Below are 27,155 nucleotides of genomic sequence, written 5' to 3' on the forward strand. Positions count from 1 at the left end.
TCCATCTGGAGCCACTGTGGGCGGCCCTTTCCTCCAAGTGTTGGCAGGGTTTACGGTCATTCTGCTTTTGAACATAATGAACATTCGGTTTGCTGTCTACCGCATATCCTGCCATCTTGTGCATTAAGGGAGGAAAGAGGGACTGATGGACAGAGAGTGCAAGAGACGGAGCTGAAAGAGTAGAGGCAGAGAGTTAGACAGAAGTCAGAGATTGATGGGGTAAGGCATGAAGAGATGTGAAGAGAAGAACTTATTCTCATTAACACTGACATGAATTTGTACCGATTATTTAATTTTTTTAAAATGTGACATTTTTCAGGCCAGAAAATTCTATACATTTCCAAAAATGAACAAGTATTCAGTGAGTGGTGAATGACAAAAGAGAGAAAAGATAGATACGGAGATAGATGGATAGATAGTCAGATAGATAGACAGATAGATAGATAGATGGATAGATAGATACACACACACACACACACACACACACACACACACACACACACACACACACACACACACACACACACACACACACTCACAAACACACACACACACACACACACACACAGACAGACAAATGGATAGATACGGAAGCACCAATATAAATGAACTAACCAAGGTATAGATCAAAAAAATAAAAATGTGGTCAATTTTTAATGTAGCAGTACTTGATGTAGTGTACTGTGTGCGGAAAGTCTCTGGCAGTAAAGTAGCATTGAATATTAATGAGAGAATAATACTGCACATATAGAATTGGCTGGAGAGGCCCTGTCGAGACCCTTTCCTCTACAAGGAGAATAAAAGAGAATAAAGCCATTATAAATTATTCTCTGGTTAGCTCAGGAGAGAGCACAGCGGCATGCCACACATTTTACTCTAACAGATACACCATCTGAAACTGACCATACTCAGCGGTTGTGTGCTCATGTGTGTTTGTGTATGAATCTGTCAAAACCTTGCACATGTCAAAGCAAGAATGAAACACTCACACATGAACACTTCTCTGCCAAAACCCGATATCTTCGGCTGATTTTCCCATAGGGCTCTGTGCATTTTAGACATTTTACCATACATTTTTAATGGTTTGTCTCCCTCTCATGGGTCATGAAATATTTATTGAACGCAGAATACAGTGTCACAGCCGTCAATTACAGCCAATAAAAAATGCTTGAAACGCAATTACTGCAAAATTGGAAGAGATATGGAGGAGTGATTCTCGTGTTAATTTGAATTTAAAGAGCTAAAGTAGACCCGCCTTCAGCCTTGCTTCAACAAGCACAATCCCCTCCCCCCTTATACATGTACACACACACACACACACACACGCACACACACACACACATCACATCAACATTTTAGGTGCACTGCTCATGCTGTTGTCCAGAGGAACTACTTTTCATTCTTTTTGACATACTTTGCATCGCTGCCAATACATTTGAATAAATATCAACAAAATGATTTATTCAAGGACGCTTCCGCAGCTGTCGACTGACAAACCCAAATTTGGGGAACAGCCCTGTGGACTCTCAGCTGCATATCAGCCATTATAAACATTAGCCACCCTGCCCCACCTTAAATATTTAAATTCTAGCATCTCTTTGTTTCCAGTAAGTGCATTTTCCAAGAGAAATAGGGCAGAAACCAGCTGAACCTCAGTCTTATTATTGGCAAATTATGGTGCGGTGAATTTGAAAAGCTGAGAGCAAATGGAAAAACTGATAAAAACCTTCTTCAATATCACAAATAATACCCCGCTGGCTGCAAATCTGCCCACCACAACTTCCCAGGAATATCTGAGCGACTGTCTCTCCCATATATACAGTAAATCTCCATTGTGTGTTGTATGGCCATTAGTTGGTACATTACAGTATTGCCTAGTACACTTGTTTTGCTCTCATCTTCAAGTGAAACAATGAAATACAGCCAGAATTAGCTGACAATGAGGAACAATAACAAATTGACTAATAAAAATCAATAGTTCAAGGACGGTTTGTGGGGTTCCAAAGCCGATTAGCCCAATATCCAATCAATAAACAGGCCCATTCACGACTGACAGGATGATCACAATTTATAGCAGGCTGCAGGGAGGCATCACACATAGGTAATAACATCCACCTCAAAGAAGATGAGTGGAGCCAGTATATCTCCAGAGTTGTATGAGGTCATGACCTTACACGAAGATTAACACTATAAGCAAGGATCTGGATCAAACTGGATGAAGGCAGAGCACGGGGAAGCCTGTGGAGTCATAAACATTATGGTCCACCGTACTGTTAAATGGATCATTTTGTTTCAATTTATTTTTCAATTCACGAGGGAAACACTGCAGCTTTAACCATACTAGGGACTAAATATGAGGATGTCTCAGTGTTCACCGCGTCAATCGCAAACATTCTTTTCTAACTAGTCTTTCATAAGTTGCCTAACATTATGGAAATGCCACACTAAACATGCGGAGTAGCAACACTTTGCCTCATGCCAACAGGCAGCCTCTCCCAGCAAGGCGCACTTACAGCAGACATCCACAGGGTCAAACTTCATTTCTGCTCTGAGAGAGGGTACACTCCGCAGCGTAGGCCAGGCTACAATGCCACAGCCGTGTATCAAGGTGAAGTTGTAGGCCCATCTGTAATTTGACGGGCCTACAATTTCTGTGTGCAGTCTGAAACTGACTGGTAGAAAAAGTAGGCATTTTTTGTGAAAAAAAAAAAAAAGAAGTTATAAACAACATGAAATAAGAAAAGATTACAAAAGCTTCAAATCATCCATTGAAATTTGTCAAAATCCTAGAGGTTTGGGAGCAAAATTAAGATAAGACAGTCAAGCTGATTTGTAGAGCTGTCAATCAGTCTCAAAGGAGACATATCTGAGTATGAACACAAGGAAGACAAGAATGTCATTCTGCAACATTAGGCCTGAGTGAGAACAAAACAAGAATTTTTAGAAAAGCCTAGCTAGAAAAGAAAAGTCTGAAGAAAACTTAGGATGGGCCTTACTGAGAGGGATCCTCCATTAGGAGATAGAAAGGTTAGAATTAATGGAGAAACGGGAGTTTCACTGAAATTGTAAAGTATATTAAATATATATGTACATTAAATACGAGGGCTTCTTTTATATTTTTGTCAAAATCAAGAATATGTTCTTAAAATCCAGAGAACCTATTTAGCACAGCTGGTAGTTACATAGGTAACTGGCACTTTAAAAAAAAAAAAATATAGCATCAAAAAAGTTAATATAAAAAACATTTCTGACAGTTGGATACAGACATTCCAGGGTTTATCTTAAGGTCTGGAAAAGTGGAAACCTCTGTAACATCAGGATGACTGATTTTCTCCAATATGCACATGTGTGACCCACCTAGCACGGTGACAGTGGCTCTGGCGGTGCGGACTGGCATAGTGAAGATGGAGCAGGTGTACTCTCCCTCGTCAGACAGCTGCACGTCAGAGATGGTGATGGAAAGCTCAGTGGGTGTCGAGCGATGCAACTGGATTCGGTTATCTCTGAGCGCTGAAAGAGGAAGAGAAAGGAGACATCAATAATTAGAAATGTGCACGTATAAACTGCTTTATGAATTATTTAAGGAGATTTAAGTCTCATAAGAGTGTTTTTTTTAATGTATCGTAATTGTTAGGTTCCTTTTTGTATTTTAACTTTTATAACTTTAATACCCAGTAATTTATCTTTCTATATATACTGTATAGTCTGAATATTGCAACGGATGTCTAATTGATTTTCATATTGGCTTTGTACTCAATGCTTGTTTTGATAAAGAAGGGAAAAAAGAAGTAGGAAGAGGAAGGAGTGGAAGATGAGTATAGGGTCAGGGAAAAAAGATGTGGGAAAAGAAAAGGGTAAAAGTACACAGGGATAGCAGTGAAACAGGGGAGATAGGAGGACAGAGAAAGAATAGGGGGAAAGTGGAGGAAAGGAGGGAAAGAAAAAGGAGAGAAATGAATGAAAGGAACGTGAATTGGCAAGAATTGGCAAGGCACAAGTTGGTGCACAAGTTGGTGCAAGTAAGGGAAGGAGAATGAAAAGAAAAGGAGAGGTAGTGGGAATGTAGTGTGGAAAATAAGGGAGGTGAGAAAAGAGGAAGAAAGCATGTGAAGGAGGGTGAGGAGGGATGGGGAGGGCAGAGTAAGAGGGAAAGAGGAAAGTAAGAAAGATGATTTGCAGAATTTAAATCATGGGTAAGAGAAAGGTAAAATTGAAAGGAGGAAGGAGGGGGAGAGGTGAAAGAAAATGATGTAAGACAGAGAGAGAGGAAGAGGAGTGATGACGATGGGGGGGGGGGGGGGGTAGCTGAGATGTAAGACTGAACAAAGCAAAGAAAGACAAAGAGGGGAGTAAAGAGAGGAGAAGCAAATTGAGAATGAGAGACGAGAGAAAGTGCGAGAGAAAAGCTGAGAAAAATAAAACAGGAAACATAAATAGCAAGGAGAATAAGGGAGAGACAGTGAGGGATGGGTGGAGTAGGGAAGGGGGGTAAAGAGGAGGGAGGCGGGGGGAACATAAGAGAGACATAAATGGCTTTGTCATCAACGCACGCACGCACGCACGCACGCACGCACGCACGCACGCACGCACGCACGCACGCACGCACGCACGCACGCACGCACGCACGCACGCACGCACGCACGCACGCACGCACGCACGCACGCACGCACGCACGCACGCACGCACGCACGCACGCACGCACGCACGCACGCACGCACGCACGCACGCACGCACGCACGCACGCACGCACGCACGCACGCACGCACGCACGCACGCACGCACGCACGCACGCACGCACGCACGCACGCACGCACGCACGCACGCACGCACGCACGCACGCACGCACGCACGCACGCACGCACGCACGCACGCACGCACGCACGCACGCACGCACGCACGCACGCACGCACGCACGCACGCACGCACGCACGCACGCACGCACGCACGCACGCACGCACGCACGCACGCACGCACGCACGCACGCACGCACGCACGCACGCACGCACGCACGCACGCACGCACGCACGCACGCACGCACGCACGCACGCACGCACGCACGCACGCACGCACGCACGCACGCACGCACGCACGCACGCACGCACGCACGCACGCACGCACGCACGCACGCACGCACGCACGCACGCACGCACGCACGCACGCACGCACGCACGCACGCACGCACGCACGCACGCACGCACGCACGCACGCACGCACGCACGCACGCACGCACGCACGCACGCACGCACGCACGCACGCACGCACGCACGCACGCACGCACGCACGCACGCACGCACGCACGCACGCACGCACGCACGCACGCACGCACGCACGCACGCACGCACGCACGCACGCACGCACGCACGCACGCACGCACGCACGCACGCACGCACGCACGCACGCACGCACGCACGCACGCACGCACGCACGCACGCACGCACGCACGCACGCACGCACGCACGCACGCACGCACGCACGCACGCACGCACGCACGCACGCACGCACGCACGCACGCACGCACGCACGCACGCACGCACGCACGCACGCACGCACGCACGCACGCACGCACGCACGCACGCACGCACGCACGCACGCACGCACGCACGCACGCACGCACGCACGCACGCACGCACGCACGCACGCACGCACGCACGCACGCACGCACGCACGCACGCACGCACGCACGCACGCACGCACGCACGCACGCACGCACGCACGCACGCACGCACGCACGCACGCACGCACGCACGCACGCACGCACGCACGCACGCACGCACGCACGCACGCACGCACGCACGCACGCACGCACGCACGCACGCACGCACGCACGCACGCACGCACGCACGCACGCACGCACGCACGCACGCACGCACGCACGCACGCACGCACGCACGCACGCACGCACGCACGCACGCACGCACGCACGCACGCACGCACGCACGCACGCACGCACGCACGCACGCACGCACGCACGCACGCACGCACGCACGCACGCACGCACGCACGCACGCACGCACGCACGCACGCACGCACGCACGCACGCACGCACGCACGCACGCACGCACGCACGCACGCACGCACGCACGCACGCACGCACGCACGCACGCACGCACGCACGCACGCACGCACGCACGCACGCACGCACGCACGCACGCACGCACGCACGCACGCACGCACGCACGCACGCACGCACGCACGCACGCACGCACGCACGCACGCACGCACGCACGCACGCACGCACGCACGCACGCACGCACGCACGCACGCACGCACGCACGCACGCACGCACGCACGCACGCACGCACGCACGCACGCACGCACGCACGCACGCACGCACGCACGCACGCACGCACGCACGCACGCACGCACGCACGCACGCACGCACGCACGCACGCACGCACGCACGCACGCACGCACGCACGCACGCACGCACGCACGCACGCACGCACGCACGCACGCACGCACGCACGCACGCACGCACGCACGCACGCACGCACGCACGCACGCACGCACGCACGCACGCACGCACGCACGCACGCACGCACGCACGCACGCACGCACGCACGCACGCACGCACGCACGCACGCACGCACGCACGCACGCACGCACGCACGCACGCACGCACGCACGCACGCACGCACGCACGCACGCACGCACGCACGCACGCACGCACGCACGCACGCACGCACGCACGCACGCACGCACGCACGCACGCACGCACGCACGCACGCACGCACGCACGCACGCACGCACGCACGCACGCACGCACGCACGCACGCACGCACGCACGCACGCACGCACGCACGCACGCACGCACGCACGCACGCACGCTCGCACGCACGCACGCTCGCACGCACGCTCGCACGCACGCACGCACGCACGCACGCACGCACGCACGCACGCACGCACGCACGCACGCACGCACGCACGCACGCACGCACGCACGCACGCACGCACGCACGCACGCACACTAGCAACGGAGACATGCGGACACACTTGCAAACGATGATCTACAAAAAGGTTTGTACACTGATAAGCAGATCATGTACTCGGTATGTAATCAACACACACACACACACACATTCCATCTTCATAGCCGAAAGCCCTCCTGACACCACTTAAAGGCGCTTTACACCCTTGTACGCACTTTATAGACGCACAGAGTTGCACAGTCGAAGGAGATGCTGCGGACGTATTTCTTTTACCTTTAGGGAGTTTTCAATTATGTTCAATATTCCTCAGCAAAGAAACACAGGAGTCTCCTTGGTAATTTAACACTGTAGGGCTGCTGGAGACATTGCGCTGCCATTCCAGTCAGTGTACCAATGTCTATGACCGAAACAGCTCATTTGTGGCTCAAGTGCGGCTGTTTTCTGCTCTGCCATCTTGACATGCCGGTTATGCTTCTGCTGGACCAGCATGCATCGCTGAAACATGAAAGCTACCTGTGAATAGATGTAACTACCTGTAGTTATTAACAACTGACACTAAATTAATATTTAACGATGCATTTGATTTGTTATTGACGAGTTTTCTTTTATCTATCATTCCACATTTCATCTAAAGTTGGTAAAGCAGGAGACCGAATGCCACGGTTTTCTCCTGCTAATATACGACAATTGTGAAATACAGAATTAAAATCACGATAAGACGGCATGCTGTGTTAAAAGAAGTACAATGTTGTGCATGCAACATTACATTATCACAATGCTTCGCTCTTGAAGCTTTTGTGAGCATAGGCTTGTGCTGTTATTAAATTACAAATTACAAATGATTTTTAGGGATTGGGACAGCGGAGAGATGACAGGAAATGACGGAGAGAGAGCGATGCAACGGAGTTATCTAGCTGGACTCCAGAGGCGCTGGGGAGGTTAGCCAAGCTCAGGCTTGGCGCTCTTAACATACGCTATGTGGGGCCGCCCCCAAATATTGTCGTACGCAATTGCTCATCTTTTATACTGACAATTTCACCAGGAAAGTTTCATTTGGTCCACCTTTGTCCCTGTTGAGGAATGACGACTGGAGTTCTATTTTCCGCTTTCCAACATTGGGAATGAGAGGAGGAGACTAGAACGCAAACTTTGAAAAGTGTAAAAAATTTCAGTGTATGTCCGAAGCTGTGAACTCTAAGCTCAGATGTTTAAAGTTTCATGTCCATCCAAGCCTATCATTTTCTGAAAAAATGAACAGGACTTCTACTTTGCAACTATATTCCTCTACCCTACCGCACACACAGACACACACACACATATATATACACACACACACACACACACACATACATACACACACCTCGTCCATTAATCCAGCTTATCTCAATAATAAGAAATTCATTACATTCTTTCACTGCAGAAACAAAAGCCAAACAGCAGAGTGTGACCTATCGGCAGACTATTTATGTTGCCCACATTGCAGGCTAAAGAGCACGAGGCGCATGTACAATTTTCAGGGGCCTGTCGATCGATACGCCCCCGTAACTAGATATCATATCATTTTTGAAAATCCATCACACCTGTACTCGCAAGCAATATACATTGCTTCTAATGAAAAAAATGAAAGATGAAAAAAAGGAGAGAGAAAAGCCTGGAGTCAGAAAAGATTAGAAATGGGTGAGATGTTAGAGAGAAAGACGAAGAAGAACAAGAGCGAGGGAAAGAGGGGAGATTGAGGAGAGATGAAGGGAAGAGAATTAAAGAGACTGATAGTTGAGCGCAGGGTCCAGAGGCCATGGAAAAGCATGAGTGTGAGTGTGTATGTGTGTGTGTGCGAGAGAGAGAAAGTGAATGACCATATGCCTCACACCCACCCACACACACACCCCCACACAGAGAGGTTAGCTCATGAAGACAGATGTAGTGCCCTTGCTTAGTGATAAGGCATGAAGATAAAGTAGTGTTGGATGAAATAACTAAAAAAATACCAAGAGAAATTGATGTGTGTGTGTGTGTGTGTGTGTGTGTGTGTGTGTGTGTGTGTGTGTGTGTGTGTGTGTGTGTGTCTGTGTGTGTGTACTTGTACTTCTATCTTTGGACCGAGGAAATTTCGGTCGGTCCTCACAACATTAAAGGGCTGTTTGAGGGTTAGGACTTGGTTTTGGGGTTCAAGTTTTAGAATTAGGTTCAGGTTACGGTTAGGCATTTAGTTTTGATGGTAAGAGTTAGGGTAAGGGGCTAGGGAATTCATTATGTCAATGAGTGTCCCCACAAAGATAGAAGTGCAAGTGTGTGTGTGTGTGTGTGTGTGTGTGTGTGTTTGACCAGACAGTGGCTCTTGTCTGCAACTCAAACTTGAGACTGGATACTCCCCAAAGGTCCAACTGTTGATCTGGTCAGAGTAGCTATTTTCGCATACTTTTCTTCTTCTTCCACCTCCTCCTCCTCCTCCCCCTCCTCCTCTTCCCTCAATCTTTCTCATGCTCTTTCAAATTTAAACATTAGGAAAGAGCGGAATTCTCTCACAGCACATTGTGAATGCACATACATATATTCCTTTTTCATCTGCTTCTTTATGCCTTTGCACCCAAGTTTCCACTCTGCCGAGAACTCCCTCAAATTCAAATTTGCTTTATGGGCACGACAGGGTAGAAGCTTGTGCTGCAAAGTACATCAACTACAACTACCCCCGGCTTCTCCATCTCTTCATCTCCCTCTTCGGCTCAACCTGAATCAGCCTTTCGCCTCTCCCTCCTCCTTCCCTTTCCGTCCATTTCTCTTCCAATCCGTCTGTCTGTCTCCTTTCCTGCCTTGCTCTTATCTTTCCTCCTCTGTTTAGCCCTCTCCCTTTCTCTCCATCACTCAGCCCTCTCTCGCTCTCTCTTTTTGTTTTACATTTTGCGCATTTACGACACTCCCATCCAAAGAGACTGCCTCTCTTCTTCCTTGTCTCTCTCTCTCCCACACATGTCGCTTCCATCCTCCCATCTGTTTCTGAACATTCTCTCCAGCTCCCTAATTATCCGTCCTTTCCGGCAGCTGATTTCGGTTCAGTGACCGCAGGCTTCCCTTGATCATGCCGTCCCCACTGATCTGAGAATGTCAATTGATCTTGGATCAGTGTGCCAACTATGAAACACTTGATAAACACACACCTCTGCCTGCTATATCCACCTTCCCCTCCTTCCCTCCACCTAGAAAGGGAGAGGCGCAACCAGAGTGAAGATGAACCAAACTTCCCGTTGGGGTGGTGTGGGAAGTGAGCATAAGGGACAGTAGTTCCAGATGAAACTTGAGAGACAAATGTTCCCAACGGTGTATTGGGTTCAAGCAACATACCAATGAAATCCTGCCATGTAGTATTTACAGCAGCGAAAAGTCTCCATTGGGGATTTCTGGACAACAACACTGTACGATGAAACATGCAAACAGCTAGATTACCTAGAGAGGACACTGCTCATGCTGGCTGCTCAGCCTGGTGCAAAAAAGACTAAAATGAAAGCACGACAGAGCAAACTGTATAATGCTGAGGCATAGATTATTTTCTCATCTTTCCTCACCTTTATGAAAAAAAAAAGTCAAGAAAGCCATTATCATAATGGCTGTCACTATATCAGCCTGTTGCTTTCAGGCTGCTGGTTGTCTGCAAAGCCATCATATCGATTCTTTACTGCTCATTTTCAAAGGATCAGACCTCATGCAAAGTAAAGTGAGTGATATTTTCACCTCTTTTCCTGATGCTCCCTTATGCCCTCAGAAGGCGTTCTGGATTTAACTGGACTTTTTGATTGCCGGTGTGATAACGTTATCTGCAGCTCTGTTTCATTTTATTTTTTATAAAATTGCAAGCTAAGATTTAAAAGGAGAAGAGACTATTTGGGAAAGAGCGCTTGCTTCTTGTCTTGTTACAGCCTTAGAAGAAGAAAATTCTGAGCACCACTCTCATGTCGTTTGATCTGAGGCTATCACTGATGCAGCCACGCCAGCTTCAGCCATTAAAAAAACTGGAAGAAAACAGCTTCCATAAGAGGTGCTGCTAGGGAGAAAAGGCCTTAGGTCTTTCTTGGTATTTATGCTACGCTAAGCTAAGCTACTGGCCTCTAGGCGTCAAGAAAGCCATTATCATAATGGCTGTCACTATATCAGCCTGCTGCTTTCAGCTGCTTTTAGTTGTCTGCATGCCATCATATCGACTTTACTGCTCATTTTCAAAGGATCAGACTCATGCAAAGTAAAGTGAGGATATTTTCACCTCTTTTCCTGATGTCCCTTTATGCCCTCGTAGCGTTCTGATTTAACTGACTTTGATTGCCGGTGTGGTACGTATCTGCAGCTCTGTTCATTATTTTATTTTTTATAAAATTGCAAGAGGCTAGTTTAAAGGAGAAGCTAGACATTTTGGGAAAGACGCTTACTTCTTGTCTTGTTACAGTTAGAAGAGAAGATCGACACCACTCTCATGTCGGTCCGTTTGATCTGAGGCTGTCGCCAGAAGATGGTTACGTCAGCTTCGATTAAAAACTGGAAACAGGAAAACAGCTTCCATAGAGGTGCTGCTAGGGAGAGCAAGGCTAGGTCTTTCTGGTATTTATGCTACGCTAAGCTAAAATAACCAGCTACTGGCCTCTAGGCAAAAAAAAAAAAAAAGGTGAATTAGCATATTTCCCATGTCAAGCTATTTATTCCGGGTTAGGACTTTGGGGTCAGCCGGTTTACGGTTAAAGTAAAGGACTAAATTGTAGCATAACTAAAGGAAAAACGCACCTATTCTAGTATTGTGCTGGACAGCAAGTAAACACCAGAAGGAAAAACCGACACGATCCCGACTACACTGCAGTCTTTTAATTTATAATTCTTTAAATTTATGCTTTGGCACAACCTAAAGAAGCCCATATGCCAAAATGTTGATTCACTGAATTAAAAATAAAAAGACTGCATCTGAGTTATGACTGTCTCCACCTTTGATTAAAAATTATAGTTTACAGCCATAGTAATTAGACTAACACATTACTAACGTATGCATGTCTGTACTGTTTTATGTCTAGTATAATTATTTTTATTTTTATTTCTATGGGAGAGAGGCGAAAGGCCAATTTCTGAATCACATGGGGGATGTTTTTGATATATTTACTTCATTAACCTAAAAAATAAATTGGTTTTTTTTAACTTTGAATCCTCTGTATGCCTGTCTCTTCCTTCTCCTCATGCTTGTCTTCCACTACACGTGATTATTTTCGCTCCACATAGAAGAAAATATGAGAAAATATAGAAAAGGACTTCTTTCAGTTGCTAGATTCCAAGTCTCTCCTGCAGTCTTTCGGTACTGCGATGGTTGCTGTTAATACATTCTCCAGAGAGCCTGCCCAGATACCAAGAAAACTTTGACTGATGCGATGTGGATCAATAGTTTTTCAGAAAATGTCAAAAAACAACTCACTCCCTGCATTTGGAGTACCGCCTGGCGCTGTGCTGCGAGCAGCCATTTTCAGTTTGTCCCTTTCTCTGACAGGCTGAGCGAGGATCATACCATCAGTTTCAATATTTTTTGAGTTGCGCTTGTTTCACTCAAGATCGCTTAACACTATAAACTTCAAAAGTGCTTGGCGTTCGTTTTTAATGAAATTATTTACAAGTTAGAGTCATCTTCACCACACTAAGTAGTCTGCCTACTCAATATCCTCCAACTAGGCAGAAGCATTCCCGTCTACCAGGGTTTTTAAATCACCAGAGAGCTATTACCTTGTTAAATTGTGCTGAGGCTGATAGCCTGCCTGATGTCTGCTGATATGCTTTTATGGAAAGGACGGAAACCACACATAACAAACAAATAAAATTATAGGTGGACTGAGAGCAAATATATGTATTTTTTTTTTTTTTTTCCCCCCGGTGAGGAAATGTGTTTGTAAAACCTCAAATCCGGAGTATTTGCACTGTGGGTCTGCTTTTATTGTCTGCACACTGTGGGTTCACTTCCCTGTGTAAGCCACGTGCCATGGCCTCATGAAACACCAAGGAATGAACCCAGCTTAAAATGTATATGCCATGGTCTTCGCACAAAAAGTACGAGGAATAAGGAGAGCGTTATGTTGTGGGGATACAGGTGGAAACATGATGTATTTTCATGCTCATCGAGGGGAGTGATAAAGGCAAAGTTGTTAAAGTGGGCAGATACATTTCCTTTCAACGCTTCAATGATAACCTTTAGTTCCTGAATCATTCGAGAAAGTTTTTGAGTGTGTTTTCCCAAAAGAGTTTACTTTTTAATCACGAGCAGCCAACCGAAACAAATATCCTTATTTGTCCTCATTTCTCCAGCTGAAAGTTAATCATTACCACTTAACAAGTGAATATGCTGTGCTCCATTTGTGATAATCATATAATCCTTTAAGGATGCAGGAAAGTGATCTTTATATTTTGGCGTCCACCTCATGTAATATCTACTTCAGAGTGTTGCGCTCATCTTCTGAAATTGTTTTGCGATGGCGTTGGTGTGAGTAACTGATCTAACTCGTGGTGAGAAAGTACAGTCCACGTAGTTTGAAGAGAGATATGTAAATTATGTAACATCAGCACAAACATTGTTACTGTACAGAATAACATATTAGAAACAAATAGATCTCGAGCTTCCAGAGGGATGTAGGCTCTCGTTTTAAGATTGGTTTTTAATATATTTGGCCCACTTATTTGTAGCTAATTGGCTTCTAAGTGAGTGTGCTACATTTCTCTTATAAATAGAATAGAATTAGCACAATACAATCAGACATAAAGTTTTTTTTTCTTCATTTAAGATGGTGATTGCGCTCGGAATAAAAGACTTCCTAAAAATATTTTTGGTTACCGAAGTCACCCTATGGCGTCAGGGAATAAAGCATGAGAATTATCTCTCAGGATGCTCGTGGCTTTATGTCTTCTCCTGATGGTACACACAGGCCGCTCAGCTGTGTTCCCCACCTTTGTTGGTCTCCGGCTTTACTACCTATTATTGTTCCGTTTGAGATTGCCTCATTAACACTGCGGCCAAACCGAGCTTTAAGTAATGTTGGCCAAAGTATCCTCGCCACCAGTGTCTTGTTGATTTACTCGCAACAGCACTTTATCTATTAGGCTGCTGACTTTATGTGTTGACACAAAAACGTTCCCTCGGTGGGAGCGCCCATCTCTCCCATGCCAATACCAAAATATTTAACATGCCTCCTTCCCTATTTTGGGAAGGGCACATTCCTAAAACACTGCTAGATGAGTGGTTAGAAACAGCTCTGTTTCTGTGCTGGGAATGGGTTATTAGTACGCTGTCAAGCAGCGTAACTTATCGACAGTACAGTGAAGTTTCTCATTTCAATGTCAAGAAATTCTTCCGTTCCGATCGGTGTTCATATCGTTTACAACACCCAGCCCTAGTCTGGGGTTTATAAGTTATTTTTATAAACTATTTTTAATACATTCGCTCTGAAGCTATTGAGTCTCTTGGGAAGAAACTCTGACAGTCTTCATCGGTGTACTGAATTAATACCAGTTTTAGGTTCGTTTAAGTTGTTCTGGATGAGAGCATCAAATAAAAGACAAATATTTATATGTAATGTCCTTGTTTGTTTTTGCTTTCGTTGTCTTGCTTTTGTCCATCCCCTTGTCTCAATGTCTTTCTCTGTGTGTTCTGGTAGTCTAGCATTAATGTAAGAGCCCATCTGTTTTCACGCTTTCCTAGATGTTTAATCTCTTCTCTTAGCAGGTCTGGGTCTTTTTTTTCCCCTCATCCATCCATCCATCCATCCATCCATCCATCCACTCCCACGCATTCCCTCCAGGGTATCTGTGGTTCCTTAAAAGGGTCTTAAAATAAATGATCTAGAATTAAGGGATTAAAATGTGTCAAAATATCTTGAATTGGCTACAGATATCAGATCATTTATTTTCGCCGTGGAATGACAGGTTCCTTTGCTCAAAATGTTCACGCTCAGATCAAAACAGGACAGGATTAGCTGTAAAAAGCATTTATTTTGTTATAGTATCTGTTTTAATAAAGACAACTGGCCTTTGTGCCCCTTAACAATTAATTTCCTGCTTTGGTTTATCTTTATTTAGTCAGTTACACTTGCAGGACTCTCATTTTTGCTCTGCGCCACTGGAACCAGGCTGTTTTTTTGCAGTTGTGTTCCTCTACTTAAATTTCTGTTCACTTCCACGTAGCTTTTAAAAAGGCGACTTAAAACATGTGCCCACACTCTGTTCCTTCCTCTGTATCTACATCTCGCTGTATCACCTCTCATCTGTGTAAAGCAGGGTCAATTTAACTGATATCAATGGCTTCGGCTGCCTGAATAATGATAAAGTCAGCCTGAGCTTTCGATCTACCAAAGAGAATGGGCTCGAATCAATGTAACCCTGTGATTGTGCCAGCGACATCAGCATCTCATAAATCATACTTTGGCTCTTATTTTACATCATTTTTTCACATTATTTGTGAATAAGAACATTTTTATAAATTAAATCCAAGGTCTCTTTCCATGTATCCTCCTGCATCATTTTCACAAACTCATTTTTCTTCTCTAGAGAATGTAACATCTACCACTCTGTCTTCACTCTCCATACACTTTCTTCCCCACATCCCTTCTTTTCTCCTCCTCTCCTCTTCTTTCTCTCTTAGTTCAGGTCCCCCCCCCTTTTTTTATAGTGCTACCTGTTTAAATTAAGTTTAAAGTAAGGCGTTCAGAGAAGCATCTATCCTTCTGTTTTCGGTTATTTATCTCTTTCCTCTGGCTTTCCGGCTTGTGAATTTGCCATCTCTGATCTCACCATAGTACATTTTCTACTCTGCAGTGTGGCAACCATCACTGTGAGGAGTTGTCACTCATCATTCTCTTCTTCTTTCTCAATATCTCATCACGCTGTTCATCCATTCTTCACTCCTCCCGCTCCCTCCACCCACCCGTTTTTCTCAGCTCTCCAAAGCCTGATGCATGCAGTGCAGTGTTGGAACATACTGGTGAGGAGTTTTGATTTTTTTCCGTTCCCCATCTCCTTTTCTTCTTCTCCTCTCTTCAATCAACTCTCTTATTTCTTTCCCTTTCCATTCCCAATCTAGTCTCATCCCTTTATGTCTTGTTGTGTTAACTCTGAATCACACTTTTGCACTGTGCTGCTTTGGCCAACTGCATAGATGACCTGCTGTTTTCTTTTAATCTATCTTTTGGATCACTGAGGAATTTTCAGTCACCCTTTTTCCTCTATTCTGCCTCGCTTTTTAGATCCCATCCTTTTATTTTACTCTCTTAAACTGTCTTCCTTCATCTTTCCCTTCTTGGCATTACATTTTTTTCTGTGTCAACACAAAGGAGCAGAGCATTCTCAAATCAAATTAAAACATCACAGTGACTTTTGGACAGGGACTTGCTGTTTGAGATCCTGTTTCCCACCATTTTCCACAATCTTTCCTTTACCATAAAGGTGCACTAATCAATGTTTTATATTAACAATTGATAAAATGACTACGTGTAATGTGTAAGGAGTCACGAACAATGACAAACCCACAGAGAATTATCAACCAACTCTGCAGAGCTTTTGCCTTTTTTCAAGTCCACTGTTTTGGTTTTGCAGCCCACAACTCCGGTTTTGGTTCAGTCTCGCCGCTCTCTTTCTCCTCCATTCTCTCTCTCCATCTGTTTCTCTCTCTGCAAAAAACTGTTATCTTCTGTTTACCACTCCTCTCTTCCTTCCTCCCTTCCTGTCCCTCCTCATTAGTTTTCATCTTTCCTACATCAATTACTGACTCCGTTCCTCCTCTATCGATGTCTTCGCTTTTTTTAGAAAACAAGATCTTCATTTCTCCTTCTTTCTCTCTCCATCTGCTGCAGTTTAAAGAGAAGACATTGTGGAGGGATGAATTCTGAGCTCCCATCATCCTCCTCCTCTCCTCTCTTTGTCTCCCAACGCTCTGCTTTCCATAGCACAGCATCTGCTGTGCATGTTGGACCACTGCAGTGGGGAGTTGCTGCTGCCTTTCGTTCCTTCCTCCTATTTTCTCCCATTCCCCCTCCTCCCCCTCCTCCTCCAATACTCTTCTCAATTCCCCCCAAAGCAGAGGTCGGGCTTTAAGTGTCATTACAGAGAAGAGCCTTACTTTCTATCTCCCTCCTTTTTTCGGTGGTTGAAGCTCCGTCTGTACTAAAGGCTTGCTGGAGTAAAGACCTTGTTCTTTTCCACCTCCCTCCCTCATTCTCTCTCACCTTTCTCTGTTGTCCAAATTGTCTGTTGCAAAAATGTTGGCCCTCTATCCATCTCTACTCTCGCCAATCCTAACTTCTCTTCTGCTGTTAAGTGTTGTATAAATGCACAAGGGAGTCTTTCTGTCTCTCTGATCCCCCTTGCTTTTTTCCATCGCTGTGGTGGGTTGAACTACTAAACTTATAAAACTGGGGAACTGTGCAATAAAATCTATACACTTTGACTTTACACCTCATAGATGCAATAGCGCTAAGTATAACAACCTCATGTTTGTTTTTTATTGTTTATTTTATTATCTTTTTTCGGTCTGCTTTGTTGTCGCTTGACTGTATGGACATTTGTGCATTCTATGTATTAATATATGGAGAAATGTATGAACTGTTCTCAGGAACTGCCCAGCAAAATCCGTGGTACGACTGTGTGCAATGACAATTAAGGCATTCGGTTCTATTCTAACTCACCCATTGCTCCTTCCTTCCATCTGTACCACTATCAAACATTTCAGCTCATTAGGCTTCAAGTTTTGTTTGAAGTTATTTGACTTTAACTATCATTTTAGGGCTTTTCTTTTTTTCATCATGTCAAAAAAGAAAAAAAGAAAAAAGAAATTGTGTTTTTATTGTAATTATGGCCCAGTAATGTCCCTGTCTTTACAGTCCAACTATCTTTGGTGCATGTTTCTTCGAACTCCTGACAATGTTTTGAACCATGGCTTTGAGTCAACACAGTAAAAAGTAATCATTAGTACAAAAACTCTTATTTACAGGGTCAATTTTTTCTCACCTCTTTTCTCTTCAAAATACAGGGTCTGTTGTGTTATGTTGGACCACTGCACCACAGAGTGGGAGGTCTCGCTTTTCAAAATATCATTAAAAGCTGGCCTGGCTCACCAGCCATTTAGGCCATCAAGTTGCACAAATACGGATTATTAAAAAGTTGACAGTTTTTCTTCTTTCTTTTGAAAACAGAATTTGACACGTTCGACGCATTTGAGCGTGTGCACTTGTAACAGACTGAATTCTGATTCCTTGAGACACGGTCCGTGGGAGTGACCTCTACGCAGTCTGCCTCCTGTGATAACATCAGCTAAAGTTATCCTGAAGCTAGCTATCGTTCTCCCCGTAGCTTGAGCCGGAGAGAAAAAGCGGCTCCACGCATACTGTGCGGCCGTACAGAAGGTGCACCAAGCTGTTGCAGCATTTGTCTGATCCCTGAGTAGATCAGCCACTTAATGATCTGTATGGGTGAGGGAGTGGCATGAAAGAAAGCTCAGGTACAATATTTGTCTCACTTGTAGTCCATGAACGCTATTCGTGCGCGTGTTTATGTTAGTTTATGTATTCCTGTTAGCTAGTTAATTGCTGTAACTAAACTGCTAAAGAGCACAAGTTATTTTTCTCCTGAAATTTTTGGCAGTTACCAAACAGATCCAAGTATATTACCGATGCCATCTGGACAGGAGTAGGGCCTGGGTTGATTTGCATGTAGCCTGGGAAATCTAAGACAGATTGCAATCAGATTTTTGATGTGATCAACAGGGATGCATGTAAGTGGTTAAGTGTAAAGAAAAGTGCATTCAATTACATCTGAGTCTTGAAATGACAAATGGAAAAACTGGGCCACACTGAATGTATTTTGAAAGGATTCACTGCCAATGCAAAATGTTCATACTGAGCATATCTGCAGTGCTTTGACTGTCAACATATTTTGAAGCGGTTTCCCCTACACTGTCGCTCCCGGAAATTAAAGGTCTAGGGGTTACGTTTAAGCAACTATTGACACAGTCAACGCTGATTTGTAGCACACAAAGGAAAGCGATGACTTTTTAAAAATTTAACCAAAACTGCAATCTTTGTCCAAACCATCCCAATTGTTGACGTAGCCTCAACCTGGCAACAAAGAAGATGTCTCTTCTGTCGAAGACATGCGCTTAATACACCGAGCTACCCTACACAGACTCTTCCTACAACATGTCTTGGGTATAGGAATGTCACATTTTCTGGACTGGGAAAATCGTTGCCAGTGAAATAATCTGGGCAGCATTTATGTTCCCTCCAAAACATATATGGCAAGCAACTTAGCAATTGAATGTATTTTGTAGGAGGTTGCTATTTTGACACTTGAATACTTCCTCTTTCACAGGTTTCCTGTTTCCAAAGTCTCCCTCCACCCCTCCCTCCCCCTCACCTCTCTTCTCTCCAAAGTACAGGGTCTGCTGTGCAGTGTTGGACCACTGCAGTGAGGAGTTGTCGCTCTCAGCCACCCGGCAGGTCAGTGTCACCGTGCCCCCCACGGACACCGTCTCATCTGAGGTCACTGGCTGCAAGGGGTCATCGTCTAGGTAAAAGAGACAGAGCGATGGAGAGGCGACAGAGACAAGTCAGAGAGATGCTGCACTCATATGAAAATACAAGCAGAAACAGTAGCACACACCAACACACAAATCAGATAAACGCACAAAATGCATTACGCGCCTCGCTCTCTCTCTTTCTCTCCATCTCCCCCCGCCCATCTCTGTCTCTACTTGTCAGATTATCTATATATCTCTATCTGTCTTTCTGAAAGTACAGACAAAATGTGCGCGCGTGCACGCACACACACACACACACACACACACACACACACACACACACACACACACACACACACACACACACACACACACACACACATGCATGTTGTCAGAGGGACAAAAAAAGGCAGACAAATGACTCTCTGGTTGTTTGACTGCGAGGCCAACGTAAGAGCGATGAGTCAGTAGCAGCCCTGGCATCCAGAGACTGCATGACCTGAGGGACCAGCAAAGATGAAGATACCACGACAGGCAGTGGTTCTCGACAGGTCAAAGCAACAACAAGAGCCCTGCCTCATACCTTTAATGGCGTTGTAACCCTCTTTTGTCGATATCTATGTCATTTTTTAACGCCGTGCATATGTATCCGCTGGTACAGAACAAGCTCGAACGGGACAGGCATTATGGAAATGAGCAGGTCAGAGGGGAAGAGAAAGAGAATACAAATGACCCAACATAATGGATTCTAAAGGATGGAGCTGGAACTGGTGCACCTCAAAAACCACTGAACAGTGAACTGTCTGGGTGTGTAACGGTATTCAAATTGGCTCAAATTATGGTATTTAACAGTGCTCCCTTGATAACGGGTGACGGTGCAGGCTAATTCTGCTCTTTGCATTCAGTGAGGTTGGCAGACGGTTACGTGAATCAGAACAAGAGATGTATACTAAACTATGTAGCCCCTAATTATGGTAAGTATGCCGAACATGGCTGCTGCTGTGCTTTTTGCCGTGTTAAGTCATTGCGGCCTTGAGTGCATCCAAACCGTGCTCTGCGCTCCCCTCCGTTCCTGCCTGTTTCAAAACGTGCCAGTGCCCGCTCAACGGAGGAAACATCTCGTGAGAAGATTTGCCTCAAAGTGGTCTCCTCACGCCTGAAAAAATGGCGTGTATAAATAGTTTAATTGGAACCAAATTGTCAAGCGGGAGAGTTTTATATTCGGCGTGGAGTGTTATCACATCCTTGCACTGGCGGTGGAATTTAATTTTTTTTTTCCGCGGGAAGAAACATCTGGTTAAGTGCGCCTCTGCGGAACTCCCATCAAGACATGAAAGATGGGGGACATGGGGAAAAAGGATGCAGGAGAGGAGGCGAGCAAACTAACTTTATGTAGAGCTTCGAGAAGCAGGCGGCAACTGCGGGCATCTTTTTTTTTGTCATTCGAGAGCTGGATGGCCAATTCAGCATCTCAGAAAGCATCAGTTATTAGAAAGGAGAAAAGTAGCCTTAGGTTTGCCTCTGCACCGAGAGGATCCAGAGCAATAACTGCTCCTAAAGGTATAGCTGCTGTTTGCCGGTAGGATTCATAAAGCACTCTGAGACTTCCAGAGCCCTTCGTGTCAGAGTAAGTCGCTTTATGTGGTATTGCACTGCAGCTCTGACCTTGTGGTTAGTTTATCTAAGCACCATGATGGCTGAGGGCTCAATGTGTGGTCAAGTGCACCACGGATTAGTGTCTCCTTTAATAGCATCTTGGGATAATTCTTGCGGCTGATCACAAGAGCTCCTCTACTTGGCATGAACACTTTGGGTAAAGTGGCTGTCCCAGTGCATCACTCATCAAGCCAGCCGCAATGAGCTCTGACAAGTTAGCCAAACTTGTGTTGTATCTTTGGCCGCTACACAGTCCCGGCATTTCTGACATTTTTCAGTGTGGCATTTATGCCGGTAAGACGACTTCAATTGTCAACCTTTTTTTGGGGAGATATCTCCTTTATAGGTAGACACATTTGAAAGAATCCCTTTTGTAATATAGAATATTTATCATCAGCAAATCCCAGATTTACTACTTTTTATCACCAGTGGACTCATTGACAGACCCAGCCTTTCCCATGGTCATGCCGTACTCTGCTCATGAAGCAACACAGTCCCTTAAAACGGTTGAACTGTATTTTTACACTTAAATTTCTATTTAAATACCTTTTTAAAGTATGCAGAAAAAATACTGACTTTCAAATTTGCTGCATATCATCACATATATTATCTGCTTGTCCCATTGTTTTATCAAATTTGTATAATGTTTACACTGAGTAAAATATTCCAACACAAAATGTCAGGATTTTTTTATATGGCTTCAGCATTATATCGAATGGAGATATTCCTGATAAATTATGCATCATATTATACACATTTCTTCTAAATTAAGAAATGTGAATGATTAGGAGACCCTTGAAAGTATGCAATCTAAAATTGAAAACCACTACAATTAAGTGAACCATCGTAGGCTTTATCAGTCACCAACTTGACTTCTGTTCTCTCCCGTAGTTTTGTGTTTTCTCGTCTCTCTCCTCTCTCCTCCTGTCGCTTTCTGCAGGTGTTTCGTCCCCAGCTGCTAGAGAGTCTGGATCTGTGACTGCAAACCACCTGCTGCCCCCAAGATCCTGCTCAACACCCACTGCTTCGATTACTGTGATTATCATTACTATTATTATTTAGTTTTATTAGTATTATTATTCATCCTATTATTATAATTATTAGTTTTATTATTAGTCTTTATGTAATATGGGTACTGCCCCCCGCCCCCTCTTTTCTCCCTCTCTCTCTCTCTCTCTTTCTCTCTCAACCCAGCCGGTCAAGACGGCAGACGGCCGCCCACCATGAGCCGAGTTCTGGTCAAGGTTTCTACCTGTTAAAGAGGGAGTTTTTCCTCGCCCCTGTCACCAAGTGCTTGCTCAAGGGGAAATGTTGGGTCTCTGCAAATATATAACTACGAAGAGAACGGTCCAGACCCGCTCTAGATGAAAAGTGCCCTGAGATGACCCCTGTTATGATTTGGTGCTATATGAATAAAACTGAATGGAATTGAATTAATCCATAATAATAAGTAAAGGTCAATCTCACTTTTATTGAGCATGAGATTTAAAATGTTTTAACGATGATTAAACTGCACTCTGCATCTTAAACCTAAAGCTGCACTAATGCAAAACACTAACAGTATGTGCCTTGCTCATATACTGTTGTAGAGTATATGAGCAAGGCAGGAAGCTTGTTAGCCCCATCAGTCAAATGTTAATCACAGATAAGTTTGGTTTAATGCAGCTGGACCATTGCTCGGGTACAATTTAACTGCATCAGGATAATTTGTCGGTCTTTTAGCAATATTTAAAATCAACGTCAGCAGGTTAACCGCAGTGGGCATTAAGTTGGGTGCCAGAGAGATTAGACTCTTTGAAGTAAGATAATAAAAAGTTTTTGTGGTTGATAAATTATATGATACAATGTGGCCCAAATGTGGCACACCCAGGCTATCCGCCAGTTAGTGCAAACACAAACAAAGTCACTTGCCAGTAGCATATGACCACTATAAGCCTCAGATACAGATACAGCTGTTCTTTTTACCTTCGGAGCTACTTCAGAGCAAAGTTAAAGGGGGGAAATGAAGTTCAGCTCGAGTTTAAACAGTTAAGTCAGGATAAACACCCAAGCTGCAAAAATGAAAGGATAGACCTATCTATCCTTAGCAGACGTTAAGTTAAACACTGTGGCTTGCTCTTCTTTCTTCTCGCCTCACTTCCACTCCTCCACATCCCCCCTCAAGCTGTAAGCTCGAAGAAGACACGGGTATTTAAAGCAACACAATTTACACTTTCCCTAGCCAGCAACAAGGTGAGAGGATGCAGAGGTAGAAGGCTGACTGGGATACCAAGTCAAGGGAGGGAGGTAGAGGAGGAGGGGAGAGAGAAAGATGGATGGATAAGGGTATGAATAGGGGGGTGGGTGATAAAATGAGGTGGGAAACACTGTGTGTGTGTGTGTGTGTGTGTGTGTGTGTGTGTGTGTGTGTGTGTGTGTGTGTGTGTGTGTGTGAAAACAGGGGAGGGGAGAGAAGAAGTGTGAGGAGCTCCAGGGTTCTCCGAAGATAAGAGAAAGGAATGGCTCAACATCGTTTGAATTTGACAATAGGCTTTTTTTCTGAGAGTTGGAAGGGAAGATCCATATCAATCTAATGTCCCAGAGTTCCGGTCCCGGTTCTGGTACCATGGTGCCCGTACAAATAATGCAACGTTTACATTTCCGTTCATGTTCATAGTCCTCAAACTACTGATCTATTCCAATAATAAAAACAGCTTCCTCCTGATTCCAGCAGTTTTACTGCCTAAAAAGAGCAGACAGTGAAAAATTCAAACCACCTTGGCCATCTCCATGTTCACCCCCTCTCTTCCTTCCTCCTCCATCTGTCTCCCTCCATCTTAACCCCCCCCTCCTCTCCATCTGCCCCAGTGTCCTCCTTGGTTACCTCCTGTCCTCCCTCACCTCTTTGCCCTTCTGTTGAGCCTCCTCCCCCTCTTCCCAATAAACTCGTCTAATTCTCCCCATCCCTAATTCCTTCTTTCCCTCCTTTTTTTTGTTCTCCCAGGGAGGCTTTGCAGTGTTGCTACTAATTAGCGCGGGCTAATGAACTTTATTTACTGTAACACAAGTGCGTGTGGGCACCTTCTGCATGTAGGTCTTGGCTAAGTGTGTGTGTGTGTGTTTGTGTGATGAGAGTATTATGCACATGATCATGTGTAACATAATGTGTTTAAAGTATGTTCATGTCTCTTCGTGTGTGTGTGAGTCTCTAGAAGCTTATTAACAATGCTTGTGTGGATTTGTTTGAATCCAAGTGTTTGCGCTCAAGTGCAGTTGTATTTGTTTTCCCAGGGAGGACTTTATTTGTTTGTGTGTGGGATGGAGTATGTGTATCACTGTGATTTATGAGATGGTTTATGAGATCTGCATGTGGTTGAGGCTATGCGCATGTGTGTGTTGGCATGTGTGCTGGTATGTGAGCCATGTCTCGTGGTGCCGCGGATGCTGTACACATTTGATGGGAAACGCCGCCAACAGTGTGCGGTTTGATATGGCATGGTATGATACAGGCCATTACACACACGCAGAGGCATCGCACACATTGCGAGCACGCTGACGCGCACCCCTGGATCGTACATAGGAGCATACACACACACACACACACACACTCTCATAAAACATACAGACAGGAAGACATATACATTTATCAAGCACAAACATCTACGCTTACAGAGAGACATAAATGTGTTTAAATGTGCTTAAAAATATATGATATACAGTTGGACACATCCAGCAGACATATGCAAACACACACACAATAAGACACACACGCACACACACACACAAAGACAGAGTACCCTCCCCCACATAATCCATCTATACCCCAACTACCACCCATTCCCCGGGGTAGGTATGTATGTGTGTATATCTATTAGTATATACATGTGTGTGTGTGTGTGTGCCCTTCTGCCCACCTCTACCCTCTACGAGCTCCCTTGTCCCCCACTCTCTTCCTCTTTCTTTATCTTCCTCTCCATCCATTACACCCCTGCCTTGTCCACCTGTTCTGAATCAAGAGATGCTAATTCAAACCAGATATTTGAAAATTTGCCCAGTGAGTGAAAAAAAAAAAAAAATCAGAAAAGATCTGCAGGTCTAAAACAAGTCTTTTTATCAAGTAAAAGGCCCTCTCGTTTTCACTGTGAGGCAAACACTTCTCCAGCTTGTGAAGTGTGGAGCGTAGTGGGTGTAGCGAAAGGCTTTGTTTTCCGCCTGATTTTCGTGGCTTCGCAGCCTTTAATAGAGTACGGTTGTCGTGATTCTCATTCTGTTGTCCTGTCATTGTCATCTTGGGGCGCTGAACTAATTTCTTATAATCTCTGAGGAGTGTGGGTGGGTGGGGAAGTGAAGGGGTGGGGGATTGGGCTGTGTATTTGGGATTTAAGCAACCCCGCCTGCCGTCTTAGCATAAACAAACTCCTTAGCCCTTAGTTTTCCCCTCAGCCCGCCTTTTTTCTCAGGGCTGAGAGTTTGAGGGGGATTCTGGGAGCCCAAAACAGCCCCCCGCCTCTCCCAGCAAGTACCTCCTCCAGCCACCAACCCTGGCACCCCACCCTTCCTCTGCTGCCTGTCAAACATAGTTAGCTCAAAGCTCAGACGATCCCCCTCAGCCTCCTCATCCTCCACCAGCTAGACACCCCCTCCCCAACACACACACCCACCCACACCCACACACACACACACACACACAATAAGCACACACCGCCACAGTCACAACCCAGCAATGTGTCTGCTGCAGCAAAGAGGCACCAAGCCGGCCGCCCCACCCTGCCATTGGAACAGCGCTATGAGAAAGACAAGAATGCGGGTTGAGAGATGGGGGGAGGAGGGAGACGGCGAGGGGCTCGGCTTGCGGAAAAGGGCAGCAGCATCACTGCTGACAAAAGAAAAAGAATAATGATTTGCAAGGCAGAAAAAGACAGAGAGTTGGGGTGGTGAAAGAGAGGGAGAGAGAAAAGTACAAGGGAAAAAAAGGGAAAGAGAGAGAAAGAGGAAAGAGAAAGAGGGGTGAGCGAAGGACATGGCAGAAATAAGCATATATAGATAGATGAGAGCAATAAGGAGAGATGACAGGGTGACTTAGAAAGCGGACAAAAAGACTGGAAAAGCAGAATAAACAATGACAGCGTGATGGAGGGAAGTAGAGCAGAATGGAAAGACAGAAAGTCAAAAAGGAGACAGAGGGATGGAAATAAAAAAGCAGAACGAAGGGATTCTGCTTGAAGTGGTGAGGTGGAGAGAAAGAGCAACAGCGGGAGCTGATTAGAGTTAAAGGATAGGTCTGGATTTTTTTTGCGTCATTCTCTGTACAATAAGCATTGCGAGAAGGTTATCGGTCTGAAGTGATCTCTTTCTAAGGCAACTTTACTGTAACTGATGGGGGACAAATCTACCATCCTCATCCTTAAGTACAGCTGGTAAATACTGGTTAACGCTCAAGCAGTCAGCCATTAGTCATTAGCAGAGACATCCTAGAACATCCTTAGTCCCATTTACAAATCTGGATTACCAACCAGACAAGGTGACTGCTGCAGGGCCCTGGATCTGCAGAAGCCTCTAATTGACTAAATGTCAATAAGGTTTTGGAACACTGTGACAAATATGCCATTAAAATTAAGCAAGAAAGCTTCTGGACAGCCTAGTATCCAAAGAATTACATTCACACTCCGCGACTTTGCACCTCACAATTTATGCCCAGTGATGAGTTCCAAGGAGGTTGTGGGCTCTGTACATTGTGAGGCAGAAAGTATTGGTGTGGTGGGTGGGTCTGTAGCACGTCTGACTTTCTAGTTCTTCGCAGGCCTCAACAACAATGTTTCCCCCTAACCTTATCCAAGTGTTTTAGTTGCCTCGGCCTAACCATACCTTAACTACAGTGTATTTGCCATAATCATGATCCTTCCCCGACGCTAATGCACGCTGTCGTCAGTGAACGTAATCTGGGTTTTTGCAGAGTCAATCATCAGCGTATTTTTGCCAAGGGCGGTTTTTTTTTGCATTATTAACTGATATAGCGCCCATGTCTTGGCTAAGTAAGATTGTTTAAGCTTCATATTAACTTTAAATGCATTTTAAAAAGCATT

At 45.2% G+C, this 27,155-nt stretch overlaps 1 protein-coding gene across 1 annotated transcript in view; it reads right to left on the reverse strand.

Annotated features, from left to right (window-relative positions):
• cadm3 (cell adhesion molecule 3) overlaps nt 1–27,155 on the reverse strand; it is an 85,363-nt gene that overhangs the window by 29,931 nt on the left and 28,277 nt on the right. Inside the window, exons 3-4 of the mRNA XM_040144176.1 lie at nt 19,335–19,484; nt 3,358–3,510 (exon numbers count right to left, since the gene is read on the reverse strand). Coding sequence (XP_040000110.1) covers nt 3,358–3,510; nt 19,335–19,484 — 303 coding nt within the window. The remainder of the gene's footprint in view (nt 1–3,357; nt 3,511–19,334; nt 19,485–27,155) is intronic.

This window comes from Xiphias gladius, chromosome 14 (genome assembly GCF_016859285.1).
Source record: "Xiphias gladius isolate SHS-SW01 ecotype Sanya breed wild chromosome 14, ASM1685928v1, whole genome shotgun sequence".
NCBI lineage: Eukaryota > Metazoa > Chordata > Actinopteri > Istiophoriformes > Xiphiidae > Xiphias > Xiphias gladius.